The sequence below is a fragment of the Limanda limanda genome, chromosome 23 (assembly GCF_963576545.1).
Source record: "Limanda limanda chromosome 23, fLimLim1.1, whole genome shotgun sequence".
Taxonomy (NCBI): domain Eukaryota; kingdom Metazoa; phylum Chordata; class Actinopteri; order Pleuronectiformes; family Pleuronectidae; genus Limanda; species Limanda limanda.
The window spans coordinates 4,969,528-4,983,753 of record NC_083658.1 but is presented as its reverse complement, the minus strand read 5'-3'; the positions used below and the strand labels follow the sequence as shown (position 1 = coordinate 4,983,753).

At 44.2% G+C, this 14,226-nt stretch overlaps 2 protein-coding genes across 2 annotated transcripts; both read left to right on the top strand.

The window, feature by feature from the left end:
• Positions 1–3,481: 3,481 nt before the first annotated feature.
• Positions 3,482–5,301, top strand: LOC132996844 (transcription elongation factor A N-terminal and central domain-containing protein). The gene is made up of 2 exons (XM_061067210.1): positions 3,482–3,545; positions 3,727–5,301. Exon 2 carries the CDS (start codon positions 3,732–3,734, stop codon positions 4,683–4,685), a length of 954 nt encoding a protein of 317 aa, XP_060923193.1. The 5' UTR covers positions 3,482–3,545; positions 3,727–3,731; the 3' UTR covers positions 4,686–5,301.
• Positions 5,302–8,084: 2,783 nt separating this feature from the next.
• Positions 8,085–9,955, top strand: LOC132996657 (ras-related protein Rab-9A-like). Its single transcript, XM_061066985.1, has 2 exons — positions 8,085–8,203; positions 9,013–9,955. The coding sequence occupies exon 2, from the start codon at positions 9,083–9,085 to the stop codon at positions 9,686–9,688; it is 606 nt and encodes a 201-aa protein (XP_060922968.1). The 5' UTR covers positions 8,085–8,203; positions 9,013–9,082; the 3' UTR covers positions 9,689–9,955.
• The last annotated feature ends 4,271 nt before the right edge of the window (positions 9,956–14,226 follow it).

The window sequence follows — 14,226 nt, the reverse complement described above, 5'->3', positions numbered from 1 at the left end:
TGTGGATAAATGTTGGTGCACTCGGAGGGAACATATGGTCACAAGCACAGAGGAGAGAAGTCATGCGTGTGAGGAAGATTATTCAAATCAATACTTTGACTTTAATATTTCAGGTCACTGCTATTGGTTTATTGGATTCACGGAGATTCTTATAACAACATGAAGTTTCCCCCAATGACAACAAACCCGTATCCTGTGATTCTGTCTCAACCTGATACACGTTTTACTTCTTTATAAAGCTTTGACGAGTCTTATCAGGAAAGGACAATATTATGATCAGCCGGAGCAGACACTCAAAAACAGTCGTGGTAGTTTCTGTCGTTGCATCACTTCCTGCACGAAGGACGAAGCTCCGAGTAGAAACCAAACAATAAGTGCAAAGTCTGAGGTCCAAAATAGAATCTTGAGAAACACAGAGAAGACATTCAGTCCACTCCAGTCATCTGGGATCAGCCTCAAGGTCATGAGTGGGTTAGTGGGTGGGTGGGTCACACACACACACACACACACACACACTGTCAAGAGCATTAGGCACAGATATGAAATAGAGGTTGATTTTTCTCTCGCAGCATGAAAACCTCAGCTCTGTGAACTCCTGCGAGTTTCAAGGGGACGAAGCAAACAGACAATAAATCTGTCGTCGTGGCTGAAAAACAATGGAATAAAAATCAGTTTAGGGACTGTATGAAAATAACTGGGTTGTAATGTGCAAGAAAATCGTCCTTTGTCACTCGTAAAATCTTGCTATTTTTACTATATTCTTCCTATAGTAAAAACAACTTGAAACTTTCATCTTTAGTTCAAAAAAGACAAAATTATAAGGTGATTAGATAATAAAGCTTTTTTTTAAGATAAAGTTAAAAGTACTGGCCACTCGATCAAATCAGTAAACAAAGCCCCTTTGTTTGAGTCCGTCCTGCAGCACAGGGCATCATGGGAGTTGGAGTCTTCACCACAATCGCTGCTGGAAATCTACCTGATGCAACTCAAGTGAAAATCAGCTTCGACTGACTCACAAGCTAACACACTGTGTTTCCTTTATTCAAGGAAATGTGAATATGAAGTTTTGAACATTTTGAACATTTTGTATAATGTGAGTCCACAAGTCATCAACATGTTTTTTATTTATTCAGACATTTAAAGAGGAATCGTTACATGTTATATCTTTATGGATGAAATGTGTAAGATTAGAAGCGATGAGAAAATCAAATCCCTGAATCTAGAGACAGGATTTCTGGGACCAGAATAGAACAAAGGCCGTTTAGACCTGTCATGCATACTATAGAAAAAACCCTCAGAATGAATTTTCACTTCCTTTAATAGGTGGAATATTGAAAGAACTCGCTTCATATTCATTATGTGGGTATTTTCCTTCTTAATCTACGATAGATATCCTTTTTAATACCTTTTATTCTGTTGTGTGTTGTGTCTCGGTCACACACGTGTTCATGCAGTGCGACACACTTGTGCTTGATGTGTGTGTGTGTATGGGGGGGGACTTGCAGGGGCTTACCATGTTGTCATGAATGTCTGCCCATGAAGAAACTGATCAGTTTAACAAGAAGGCCTCCCACCTCCTCCAGCTCAGGGCGGGGCTTTGTGTGTGTGTGTGTGTGGGTGCCTGCTTGTGTGCGTGTACGTGTGTGTAAGTGCGTGCATGTGTGTGTGTGTAAACGGTTATGTGTACATGCCATCAAGTGTGTGGCGTGGTCTGCACAAGAGGAGGAGACAAACAAAAGCAGGATGTGATACAGCAGGACTCCACTTCCTCACAGGGCTCCATTCAGCCCAGCAGCAGTGCAGGGAGCGCCACCTATTGGCGAGAGCCCGCCACAGCTGCGGCGTGCTGGTAAAATTCCATTCCATTATTTGATAAGATCCGAGGAGCCTTGTGAGTGTTTTCGGGAATTCCAGTCATGTGTGGCTGGAGAAACAAAAGGCAGGGGGCCTGCGGTGTGTCGGCTGGTGAAGAGGGTCTTTCTTTTCTGTTTTGTCTGTTGCACATGTTCCCTGAAGGCTGAGCTGGACCCCACCCATCTCTACACACACACACACACACACACACACACACACACACACACACACACACACACACACACACACACACACACACACACACACACACACACACTGCAGAGGCAAGACACACCTTGAGGAGGGGTGAGACCCTCTTGTGACTGAGAGGTCACGGGTTCAATCCACTTAACTTCAACCTGATTGGCAGCGAAACCAACATCTTCCTTTGCACGTAGTCGTCAGGAGAACTCTTAGAAGGAAAGTTAGACGCTTCCTATAGAAGCTCTAATGTCCATTTGGGGTTTTAAGAGCTGCTGCTTGAAGACGTGAGAGCCAGAAGCCATTACACCAGGAGACAGTGCATCCGTTTTCCCACAGGGCCTCACTCCACCGCTCTCGGCCCCGGCTGCATGAATCCTGAAAGCAAATGTTTAATATATGTCTGAGAGGGTGATGTCATAGCGTGGGTTACATAATGACACCCTGCTCGTCTGGATCACAAGGAGCTATCTGTCTGGGTGATGATATATCATTTGACAAGGGTGTACTTTCCTGGACTTAACTGGCTCTCTGGTTCGGGTTGTGTCTAGTTTCAGGAAACTACCTTGGCCAGGTTTTTTCAGTGGAGTGTTTCCAAAGGGCCGTTTGTACAGATTACAAACCGGACGCCTCATTGTGTGTGTTCACGACTCTTGGCACAAGCATCAATAACATCCTGACAGATGTGATTTCCCTCAAGGCAGTGAATTATTAAGGTGGCAGGTTTTTGTTTCGCCCTAACTTCGCAGATGTATTCCCCAAAATCCGACAAGTGAAGGTTTTAAAGCCTGAAATCAATTCATTTGGATTGAATTTGTTGATTTTTGCTGCAGAAACTAATCGAATCTGTGTGAATAGTTTGACGGTTTTGACCTTCGACGAAGCTGGAATGTCTAGAATCCAGAAAGCTGTGGTAGATTATTCACTGTGTCACAACATTCACTGTTATTCAACTTCTGCTACTAGAGACTAGACCAGAAGACATGTGACAGGAGGTGATGGTGCAAATATGTGTTTTGAATAAGTTGTGTGACTTTATAGTTCTATTACCAATATATACTCGTCTGTCCACTGTATTGGTGCTGAGGCTCGATAACTTTTCTCGAAGTGACACAACTGGACAACACACAGAAAACTCCTCCTTTTAAAGGACATTTCAACATCTGCAGGACAGGCTGAGACAAGTCCCTCAACCTGCTGAGACAAGTCCCTCAACCTGTCCTGCAGATGTTGAAATGTCCTTTAAAAGGAGGAGTTTTCTGTGTGTCAGCTCCAGGTACATTCAGTTCCAGAGCTAGAGACTCATCCAGACCCTTCAGAGTCACCCTAGGCCTCTGATTCTCTGAGGCTGCAGCACCATCTAGTGGCCAAGGCGGGTAACCTCACTGCTTTGACGGCATGACACTATTCAACATGGCCGCTCCCATGCGGACGTGATGTTGTTGGTTCCTGTTTGTGTGAAGAAGCAGAAAAACAATGAGCGACTTCAGGTAAACAAACATAGAGAAATTCATCAATTTCAATAGATTCAAACTGCATAATGGAGCTACTTGCTTTTGCATCTGTGGCAAAGGCCTCCACATTCAATTTAGGATTTTTACTGATTCTTTTCTTAAAGGTTAAGCATCTTTATGTTTTGCATTCAGGACCTTAACTGTTTAATCTCTCCAGACGCCATGGAAGCCAAAGCAGTGGTTCGCTGTGCGCTGCAGATCGAGAAACTGACCTCGGAGAGAAGCTTCGGGAACATCTGGATCCTCCTCGGTGACCTCGAGGAGTCGCAGGTCACGGCCGAGCAGCTGGAGGTCACGGACATCGTCAGGGTTCTCTACAGGCTGCTGAGGACCTGCTCGGACGAGGGCGTGAGGAGGAAGGTCAAGAGCCTGTTGTCCAAGTGGAAGAGGCAATACAGCAAAGTGAGATGCAGAGGGGCGAGCGAGGAGGAGGGAGGGGGGTCCGGGCAGGAGGAGGAGCCCCCCGGTGGTTCAGCACAGGCAGGTGATGGCGTTGGGAGAGTGAAGGTTGAGGCAGAGCGAGAAGCATCATCCACAGTGGAGCAACACGACCTCCAGACTCTCACTTCCTCTGTGTCATCATCAGTGAGAGATAAGTGTGCTCAGCTGCTCCTCGCCGCCCTCCCCCCCGAGCCTCCGGACCAGGACCGGGCCGCACGGCTCGCCGGGGACATCGAGCGCCACGTCCACGAGCTCCACAGCCACAGCGAGGTCAAGTACAAAACCTGCGTGAGGAGCAAGGTCGCCAACCTGAGGAATCCCAAGAACGACCACCTGCCCCGGGGCCTCCTGAGCGGCGTCCTGACGCCCGAGGCCTTCGCCCGCATGTCGGCGAGGGAGATGGCGAGCGAGGATCTGCGGCGGCTCAGGGAGGAGTACTCGTCCCGGGGCGTGAGCGAGAGGCAGCTTCCTCAGGTGTTAGAGGGGACGCCGACGCGGAGGATTCGCTGTAAAAAGTGCGGAGGGACGGACTGTAGCGTGACGCAGGTGTCCAGGGGCGCCCTGTTCCTGCCGGCGTGGGTGAGGCGTGGCGGCGCCGACGAGGATGCGATGACCTTTGTGACCTGCAGGGCGTGCGGGCAGCAGTGGTACCACAGCGGCTGGGTCTGTCTCTGAATCCAAGTCAGGATGATTGGATCCACGAAGGAGGCGGAGTTTTCCTCTCCCGATGTTTGTTAGTACGATTACACAAAAACTACTGAACTGATGAATCGTAATCTTGCTTAAAACAAGTATTTTCTCAGCGGCAGAAACGGTGAAAACCTTTAACTGGAGGCGTAAAAGCCAAACTTTCAAACTGAAACCACAACTTTTCACGAGGCAGATCATCATCATCTTCTTCTTCTTCTCTCTGAATCATTTCCTGTCTCCTCCACTCGCTCTAATTGTCCGTCAGCGTGTCTCTCATTAACTTCCCCTGGCTTCCACATTTCACCTTTCTCCCTCGCTAATGCAAGCGTTCATTGATCTGCAGGAGAAAGAGCAGGATCCTGTTGCACTGATTTCTAAGCCCCTCTGAACTCTGGGTAAATTCTTCTGCCGACAATATCCCATTCATTTGGAGCAAACTGGATTGTGCGGATGAGCCATGTGACCTTAGAGAAGGAGCATGTGAGTCAGTAATCTGCCCCTCTGAGCCTGGGCCTCGGGGGGGCTGGATACCCGTGGTCCCGCTGTGTGGGGGGGCAGCCGACGTGGCGCTGAGACTCGCCGACACGTCAGCGTGACATCACGGCGAAGGGCCGGTGAGGCCGCCGCCCTGGAGTTTCAGAAAATGTCTCTTTTTTTAATAGAAATAAAGGTTTCCTCAATCAAAGAGGATGTTTTCCACTTTTTTCCCACAACTTCACTTGGTTTTTAAATGACAAACCACACGGGTCGTAGTAAAAACCCCCCCAGCTCTTGTGATTAGTTGCATGTGTTCAGATATGGGTGCTGAGATACAGTAGGAATGTGTGTGTGTGTGTGTTTGTGGTATCTGCAGCGCTGTGGCGTCTCTCTGTGTTGTGTCTCCTCTCAGATCCTCCATATCTTTCTTCTGGTTGTTGTGTTGTGTGAAGGATTTCACCCCATCAGTCACAGCGGTGTGTGTCAGTGCTGCTGCCTCCACCCTCCTCCACCTCACACTGACAGAGAGAGAGAGAGAGATAACGTAGGTGGAGGTAAGAAGATGGAGCTGGTAATGACTCCAGTTGATTTTCATGCAGTTTGACAAAGGGTAAGAGGTTTTAAATATAAACCATTTTGAGTTCTAAACCCTAAGATGTATCACTCACCAGTAGATTCCAAAGACGTGAAATGTCACCCGCCCTCAACAGTTGTTTAACAGATGAATTTCTAAATGGAAAATAACTGGATTTATATATTTCTTGTCTTATAGAACACTCAAAGTGATTCAAAGTTATTCACTTATCGGCTGCTGGGACATTTAGGTTTGTAGCGTCTTGCCCAAGGACACTTCGGTGGGAACCAGGGACATGATGGATGTAGGACTTTGTAACTCTTATCAAGATATTAAATATTCTTTGTTGCTTTATTTAGAAATCATTTTTTAAATTGTTTTACTGTGCAGTCATCTATTAACCCCTGATATTTATTTAGGGTCTTTTGCTTCAACCCACTGATCCTCGTCTAGATTTTAAATTCGATGTAAAGGTTTTGTTTCCTGGATGAGCAGCAGAACAAAAGGACAAAGAGTCAACTCTCTTTTTTTCTAAACGGATGAGAGAAGTACGATGCAGCACATGATGGGAGGGGGCGTGGCGGTCCCGGGTCATATGAGCGTCACCGGGGGGGGTGCACCACCTCAGCTCCTTGTGCCCGGCTGACAGCTGCCCCCGGCCGGCCTGGAACTTTCATCCTCAATGGGGGGGAATGCGTAGTGAGTGGAACTGTTGAGTGCGCCCTTTATCGGACAAGCAGCTGGCCGCGTCGTGTCTTTACGCATTCCGTTACGCACAAAACTTCGATACGCACCGGATCCACCGCTGGAGCATGTAAGTTACCTCGAGTGCTACTTTTATGATAATAAACAATTAGTTTTTGTATTTCCGCCATCATGCTCCCTGCTGCTCTTTGCTCCAACTTCAACAAAACATGATCTGCACCGGTTTGGCTGCTCGTCCGGAAATGGAACTCGAAATAAGAAAAGCATTTTTGCCACAAATATCACAGCCACTCGAATTTGTGTCTTTATCTGGAAGTAAACATCAGTTCGAGTTGTAGTTCCCTTGTGTTGTTGGATTATAAATCGAATCCAGTGATAATAAATGAGCCTTAAACTCAATCTGAGTCACATGAAATAATCCTCTTCGTTTAGAAAATATAAAGTTATAGTACATTTCATTTTAGTTTAATCGTGTGTTGAGTTGTAAACTTTTTACAGTCTCCTCCTCCTCTGTTGAATGAAGCATATGACTCAAGAGTGTGTGTGTGTGTGTGTGTGTGTGTGTGTGTGTGTGTGTGTGTTTCCACTCATGCTTCAACACAGCTTCTTAGATTTTCTCTTTTAAATGTTAAAGTGACAGCACCACAGTCTGTGTTTCCCAGGACAACGTGGACATTTATCTAGATCCTATATTTAAATATATTCCCTTCAGTCTCACTTAAACCTAACTTCATCTAACAAGCTGCAGATTTGCTCAGTTTAGGCCTAATTGGCTGCGGACTGCACCAAACCTCCTGTTGTGTAATGTACAGATCGTTGAAGACAGGAAATTATGAAACCTGGGGTCAAATATTGAACTGTGTGTGTAACGTTCTGTCCAACGTCTTTTTCTTATGTATAGTTACCAGCTTGAGGGTGAAATAATTAAATAATAATGTAAAGGCAATGATGGAGTTTGCAGAATTCATGAAACTTTACAGTGCCTCTGCAGGACTTGAGGTAATTTAAAGAATTGGTTGGGTGATGGAATTCAAAATACTTTTATTACCTACTACCTCTTAAAAAGCAAAAGATAATTCTTGTTTATTTTTTTTTCCAAGCCCAGTGTGACATATTCAACTGGTGCTTTGGTCCAACCATTAGTTTAAAAGCTAGAACCAGCACATATTCTTCTATGTTATAGGATTTGTGCTTTAAAAATGTCAGGAACCGAATAATTAATCAATAATTGCTCGTTAATTGTCACAACAACCGATAGACACACCCAGCCTATCACGAGTGAGGGTGAGCTGTCAATCATGACGTTTAATTTCTATAGCATCAAATAACTAAACACAACCAAACTTATCGGAAAAGTGATAAGTTAGCATCTGAGACTTTGTGTCTCTGGCTGGTCTCAGTGTATCTCAGACTGATACCAGGACAGCAAGTGATGGACGGGTGCTCCATCATATTATCTCAACTGTGGCAGGGGGTGCTGATCCTGTCCCCCCCCCCCCCTAAAGCTCCTCCTCCACCCCATTTAAACCTGCTCCCTAAGATTCCCCATCTACTTTCCCGAGCTTTATGGGACGGAGGTGGAAGGATCACAGCGAGTCTCCGTGTGTCACAGGATTATAATCCCACTTAAATCCTCATCAGTCACTTTGTGGGAGCTGAGCCTGTGAGTGGGAGCGAAACTTTAATACTTTCTCCGGTTCTCTCTTCACAGATTGTCGGACAGGATGAGCCACGTGCAGACATCACGGTGAGGAATCTTCCTTCTGGTGCTGATGACTCACGGGTCCTGTGATCAGGGTCCATGTGATGCTCTCCACTGATCCTTTCACACACGTTACACAGTGTAGGAGGTTGGTTTGTTGCGTAGTGTAATTAGGGGGCAGTGGCTGTTTAATAGGATTAGCTCAGTGGACTGACTTTGGTCTGATCTGCAGTTCTCATGTGAGGAAACATGTAAGCTCTCACAGGAAGTGGAATGTTGATCGAGTCTGCGTATTAAATAGCTCTTATGTGTATTTTCATTTTAAATAATCTGTCTGGTTTTCTTCTGATTGTTCCCTTTATTCTGTTAAAGGTCAGAAAACTCACGGAGCTTGTTTAATTCTATCAAATGCCCAAAACCCAAATGTAGTCAGTTAATTATCATTGAATAAATTGTAGTTTAGTTAAATATCTTATGACAAAAGAAGTTTAAAATTGTCATTTATGAGGATTTGGAACCAGGTACGTTTTTTGAAAATGACAATTCTGTGGTTCATCTGTTGATGTTGCCATGGCTTTATTCTGGTTATGTCCACCAGATGGCACTACAGAGAAGACTTTTCATACCCTCCTTAGTGAAGCTTTCATACTATAGATTGTGAATAAAGATGGACGACATGACAGCTCTTCAAAAGTGAAGCCACAGCGTCTGAATCGCCCCCTGGTGGCGGGCTGCAGTGTAGTTAATAGATCCCGCCTCCTCCATGTTAGTGGATAGGAGATGGACCAGCTGGAATGTTCTAAATTGACGTTGTTGTTTTGCTCTTTGGTGTTAAATGTTTTCCTGCTCCTCAGGTGAAACCTCTTCCTTCACTGTTGGCGTCCTCACACTTCCGTGGAGACTGAAGCTGGTCTGCCTGCGACCATGACGTCCAAGTCAACGTTCCTGAAGGTGATCCTTCTGGGGGACGGCGGCGTGGGAAAGTCGTCCCTCATGAACCGCTACGTCACCAACAAGTTCGACTCGCACCTCTTCCACACCATCGGCGTGGAGTTCCTCAACAAGGAGCTGGAGGTGGACGGGCACAACGTCACGCTGCAGATCTGGGACACGGCGGGTCAGGAGCGCTTCCGCAGCCTCCGCACGCCGTTCTACCGCGGCTCGGACTGCTGCCTGCTCACCTTCAGCATCGACGACCGGCAGAGCTTCCGCAACCTGGCCAACTGGAAGAAGGAGTTCACTTATTACGCTGACGTCAAGGACCCGGACAACTTCCCCTTCGTGATTCTGGGCAACAAAGTGGACGTGCTGGAGCGCCAGGTGTCAGGCGAGGACGCCAGGCGCTGGTGCGGAGAGAATGGCGGACACCCGTACTTTGAGACAAGCGCCAAGGATGCTACGAACGTGGCGTCGGCCTTCGAGGAGGCGATCCGCGGTATCCTGGCGATGGATGACAGAGCGGATGACCTCATCCACACCAACACGGTGGACTTACAGAGAAAGACTCGCCCGAACCCCAGCTGCTGCTGAGCCGAGGGAAACGCCCCCGGCTCACGTGAGGCTCCATGCAGTTTGTGGTTCGGCCAAAAGAGGAACTGGTGTTTGCTCAGCTGCGTCTGAACATTCTGCGGTGTTCTTCTCACTTCAGCCTTTTTAAGACAGATGAAAACATTTCAAAGAACGGAAGACACTCGGTGCCAATTTTCAGGATTTCCTTTTTTACCATCAAGGGACCGGAAACCTCCGTGGACCAGCTCGAAGTTCGGAGACTCGGTTATTACTTGATGAAAAGCAATAAAGAACGTCAAATTAAAAAAAAGCTCTAATATATCTTTGCAGATTCCATAGATTTATTTGTGGTTAGTAACAAACCTCAGTTACTGATGAATAATTGGTTGATATACCTCATTAATAATCACTTAGTATGTGTTGTACTTGCCACATTACACCAACCAGCTAGAAGCCAAAGAAGCTTCAGGAAAGTTGGTGAGAAAAGTGATTTTTTTTTCATCAGTTAATATTCTTCCTCCACTATGACAGTATGTAAATTACACTCTAGATTATAACCAGTTTATGTTGACAAACAAAATTACAATTTCTTAGTACAACACAATTAAATAGTGACAAACCGTTTTGAAATATTATATCACGACTTTGCATCTAAATTTGTTATAATTATCTTAATAGATTAGATTTGATGTTTTTAATCACATGATCATCTTGTATATTTGCTTGTTGGTGAACGGTGCCACAGCAGAGATTGTTTCTTTTAATACAGTTGTTGCTATAATGTGTGTGTGTGTTGACCCTGAAGTTCCTGGGACACTGTGGCCTCTCTGATCTCATTCCTCCGAGGCACATGACTCCCAGTCAGTGGCCACGAATGAAATAGAGGGAAAATACGTGATATCTTTTTTTTGAAAACCCTCTTTGTCCCATTTACCAAAAATCAGAGGTTTTCCCCCATTTGTGGTTTCATAGACACACTGCTTCGGATGATTTCTCCAGTTCCAATTTGAATGTGCGTACTAAATGAACAGTGTTATATCCTTTGAGTGAATGTGGGTCAGACTCTGCAGTGTGTGAGTGGAGACACCTGCAGGACTGCGGTTGCGGTTGTTTCAGTAGTTTCACAAACGTAATGTGCTGGAACCACATCCTGATTCCACATCAGAGCTGTGAAGAAACAAACTGACGGTTTCCACTGAGGTCTGAGGAATCACACAGCTCTCGATTGAGGTGAGATGTGGTTTTGTTTTGTGGAGGCAGCGCTCAGGAGCTCAGTTATTCAACCAGCAGAAAGGTTCAGGTTACTACAGGTGTAATTACAAATCTATCATTTCTTTATTGTTGTGGTTAAATTATTTTTATGGGTTGCATGGATTCATTTAAGCACCTTATTCCGATTTTATGATTCCAGCATGCTGTTTTTCTGTTTCTTACATTATAATCATTTAATACCTTGAGTTGTGGAATGTTGCTTGAATATAAAAATCTATTTTCAGAGGTCATCCTGGGTTTTATGGGTATTTTTACTCCCCAAAGGAGTTTTCATCTGCATTTGTTTTCCTCTTAGTTGTAGCAGGATTACCCAAAAAACTACTTAACGGATTAGCATGAAACTTGGTGGGAGGAGGAAATATGGGTCAGGAGAGAATGGCTGCGTTTCTGGTGTGGATCCAGGAATTCTTTTTTCACTTTAACATTGTGAGAGTCTGTTTTTCCACATTCTTCTGGGAATTTTCTGAAGAATTGGGGCAGAAATCTTTATTAAGAAACGAGGCGTATGCAGAGTGGGAAAGTTTTGAATCAAATAAACTTACTGTATGGTAATAAATATTCCTTTCAACCACATTTGACGTTGATTTTAGATTCTTCGATCACTTCAGAGACCCGAACTCAAGAAAGAGGCAGGAGACGACGGTGTCACGATAATAAAAAATATCGGTTTTACTAGAGAAGGTTACAAAAATCATCACTATATAGGAGTCATATAACTATTTCCAACTTAAAAAATAAAACCAATAATGAAAACACCTACAGGGGGACTACAATGCCATCAAAGTACAATGGAGTTTTCTTTAGAAAAGAGTGGGTGGAGAGGGGGACGGGGGAGGAGGAGGAGGAGGAGGAGGAGGAGGAGGAGGGGGTCAAACACCGCCTACCATAGTTGTCAGAACAATTGACTACACATCACCTGAAAAACTGCAAAGACACAGTCATGTCTCCTTCATGCAAACAACAAGGAAACAACAACACCCTGACACGCATCGTCTTATAGGAAATTGAAGTTTGCCTTTACATCAACCTGGCGGCAAAGCACGTATATTTATCAAACATAACACACATGGCAATATAGTCCTTTTTTATACAGAGTAGACAGCTGCACACATGGACGATACCGACATGCTTCATCCCATCAAAGTTCAAAAATGTGTCTTCTTCAGTGTTTTTTTTTACGGGTGAACTAACCGGTGACGTTCCGTTTGGAATATCGTTTATGATTATCAAACCATATTTGATTATAAAATCAATGTATGAAAATTCCTGACTTGTTTTATGCAGAGTGTAAACATCCAAACCAGTTTCTGTGGCTCACATGAGAAGCATGACGTCGAAAAAGCAAAAAGGAAAGAATACAAAAAAAAGTGACGTGTTTTTTCCAACTCGAACAAAAATAAGCAAGAAAGAAAATCATTGTTACAGAATCACAAGCTGCCTAAAACTGATCAAACGATAAAAATCAATTCCCATTTTTTTTTCTTAAATAATTTTAAAATGTACACGTCACGAGCACCTCAATCCATCATATCATGACTGCACTGTTTCCCTCTCACGACATATCATTGAAGATGTTACATTACAATTATTATATCAAATGCAGAACTAGTATTTGAGTGCTAAACACATATCGCAAAGGGTACATTTACATATATTTGTGGAAAAATAATAATAATAATAATAATAGAAGAGCATGGCAAAATCACTGATTGTGTTCTCCTTCTGGGAGACGTGTAAATCTGGATTTTTTTTTTGTGAGATTAGAATATTTACAGGTGAACTTCATTCACAAAAGGAGAAGTTTTACAAAATTAGGGAATCATATTGAATATATAATTCACACAGGACAGCGAATCAATCCAATAAGGATAAGTGTTTGGAAAAGAACGCAACGGGCTAAGATCTGATTTGGTTTGATACCTGAGGTGTGTTCGTGTGTGTTCGTGTGTGTTTGTGTGTGTGTGTGTGTGTATGTGTGTGTGTGTGTGTGTGTGTGTGTGTGTGTGTGTGTGTGTGTGTGACTTTTTCTTTACGGAAAAACAAGTCGGAAAAGAGTTGTTTCATTTTTGCTGCCGCTGGTGATAAGTGTAGCAAAAGAAACGTAGAAGTTTAAAAAAGAATGGGGAAATAATGGATTCTTGCAAAGATTTAGATGAGAAGATTGATATTACATCAGAGATCATGATGAAAACATCAAAGAACATCAATTACTAATTTAATAATATAAGTAATAAAGTATATTTTGCTCTTTTTTAATTAAGTGGTTGCATGTAAGTTTATAGTCTTTAGCTAGTTTGTTGCACCTGCCAAGATCTACTCCGGCCATTGTAAACCATAACTTGTTGTTTTTACACTTTTGTGTAAATAAAACAAATAATATTTAATGTGTTCATTTGTGAGTATTAGAAATGTAGGTAGGTGGATTTTGGACCCTTGGACCTTCAGCTAGTTGTCTTGTGTTTGAAGCTTAACGTCACACACACATGAGAGAGAGAGGTTTCAATGTTCTCATCTAAAAACTTTCCCAAAACTTTTCCTTGTAAAAAAAAGAAAGAAGTGAGCTACACCTCTGGTCTCTGGTTGATTGATGTAAATGTTCATGATTTGAGATTTTTTAGGTATTTTTATGAGCCGGGGGGGAAGGGGGAGGGGCCTGGGGTGCTTTGTGTTTTTAGGGGATTTTTTTCACTCTCCTCGTTTTTTTTTCTCTCTTAAATAGTGCAACACGTATCAAGCATTAGAAATAGAAAGTTAAAGATGGAGAAGAAAAGTAAAGGAGAGAAAAAAACAATGAGCGCAAAAACGTCGAAAGAAGAGAAAGAAAGGTCATTATAGTACCTGGCATACTTTTCAGAGTATTAAAAAAAACAACAACATTCATACACATTCGCACAATATATTCATATTCATATATATATGCATATAAAACACCAAAAAAAAAAATGGAGGAAGTTGGTCGCTGCCTGGCTTCTCTGTGGCCGACAGTGAACAATGTTTTTTTTTCCGGCTGAGAGGAGAGGCTGTGCTGGCTCAGGGCGCGAGGCCGTCACAGCCGCGCCATGTTCACGAGCCGCCGCCGCCCACAAGCACGGGGGGGGGAGGAGACGCTTCCCCCCGATCCTCCATCCTCTTCCCCTCCTGGTGCGGGTCGCTCCCACAGCGCCCAACAAACATGGCGGAGGAGGAAGAGGATGGAGCATCATCGGGCTGGGGGGACGATCAAACACGACCGAGGTGGTTTGTTTTAACAGAGGGAGAGGGGTGGTGGTGGTGGTGGGGTGAGGGTT

Coding starts and splice junctions, on each gene's coding strand:
- LOC132996657 (XM_061066985.1), top strand. CDS start 9,083: ATGACGTCCAAGTCAACGTTCCTGAAGGTGATCCTTCTGGGGGACGGC.
- LOC132996844 (XM_061067210.1), top strand. CDS start 3,732: ATGGAAGCCAAAGCAGTGGTTCGCTGTGCGCTGCAGATCGAGAAACTG.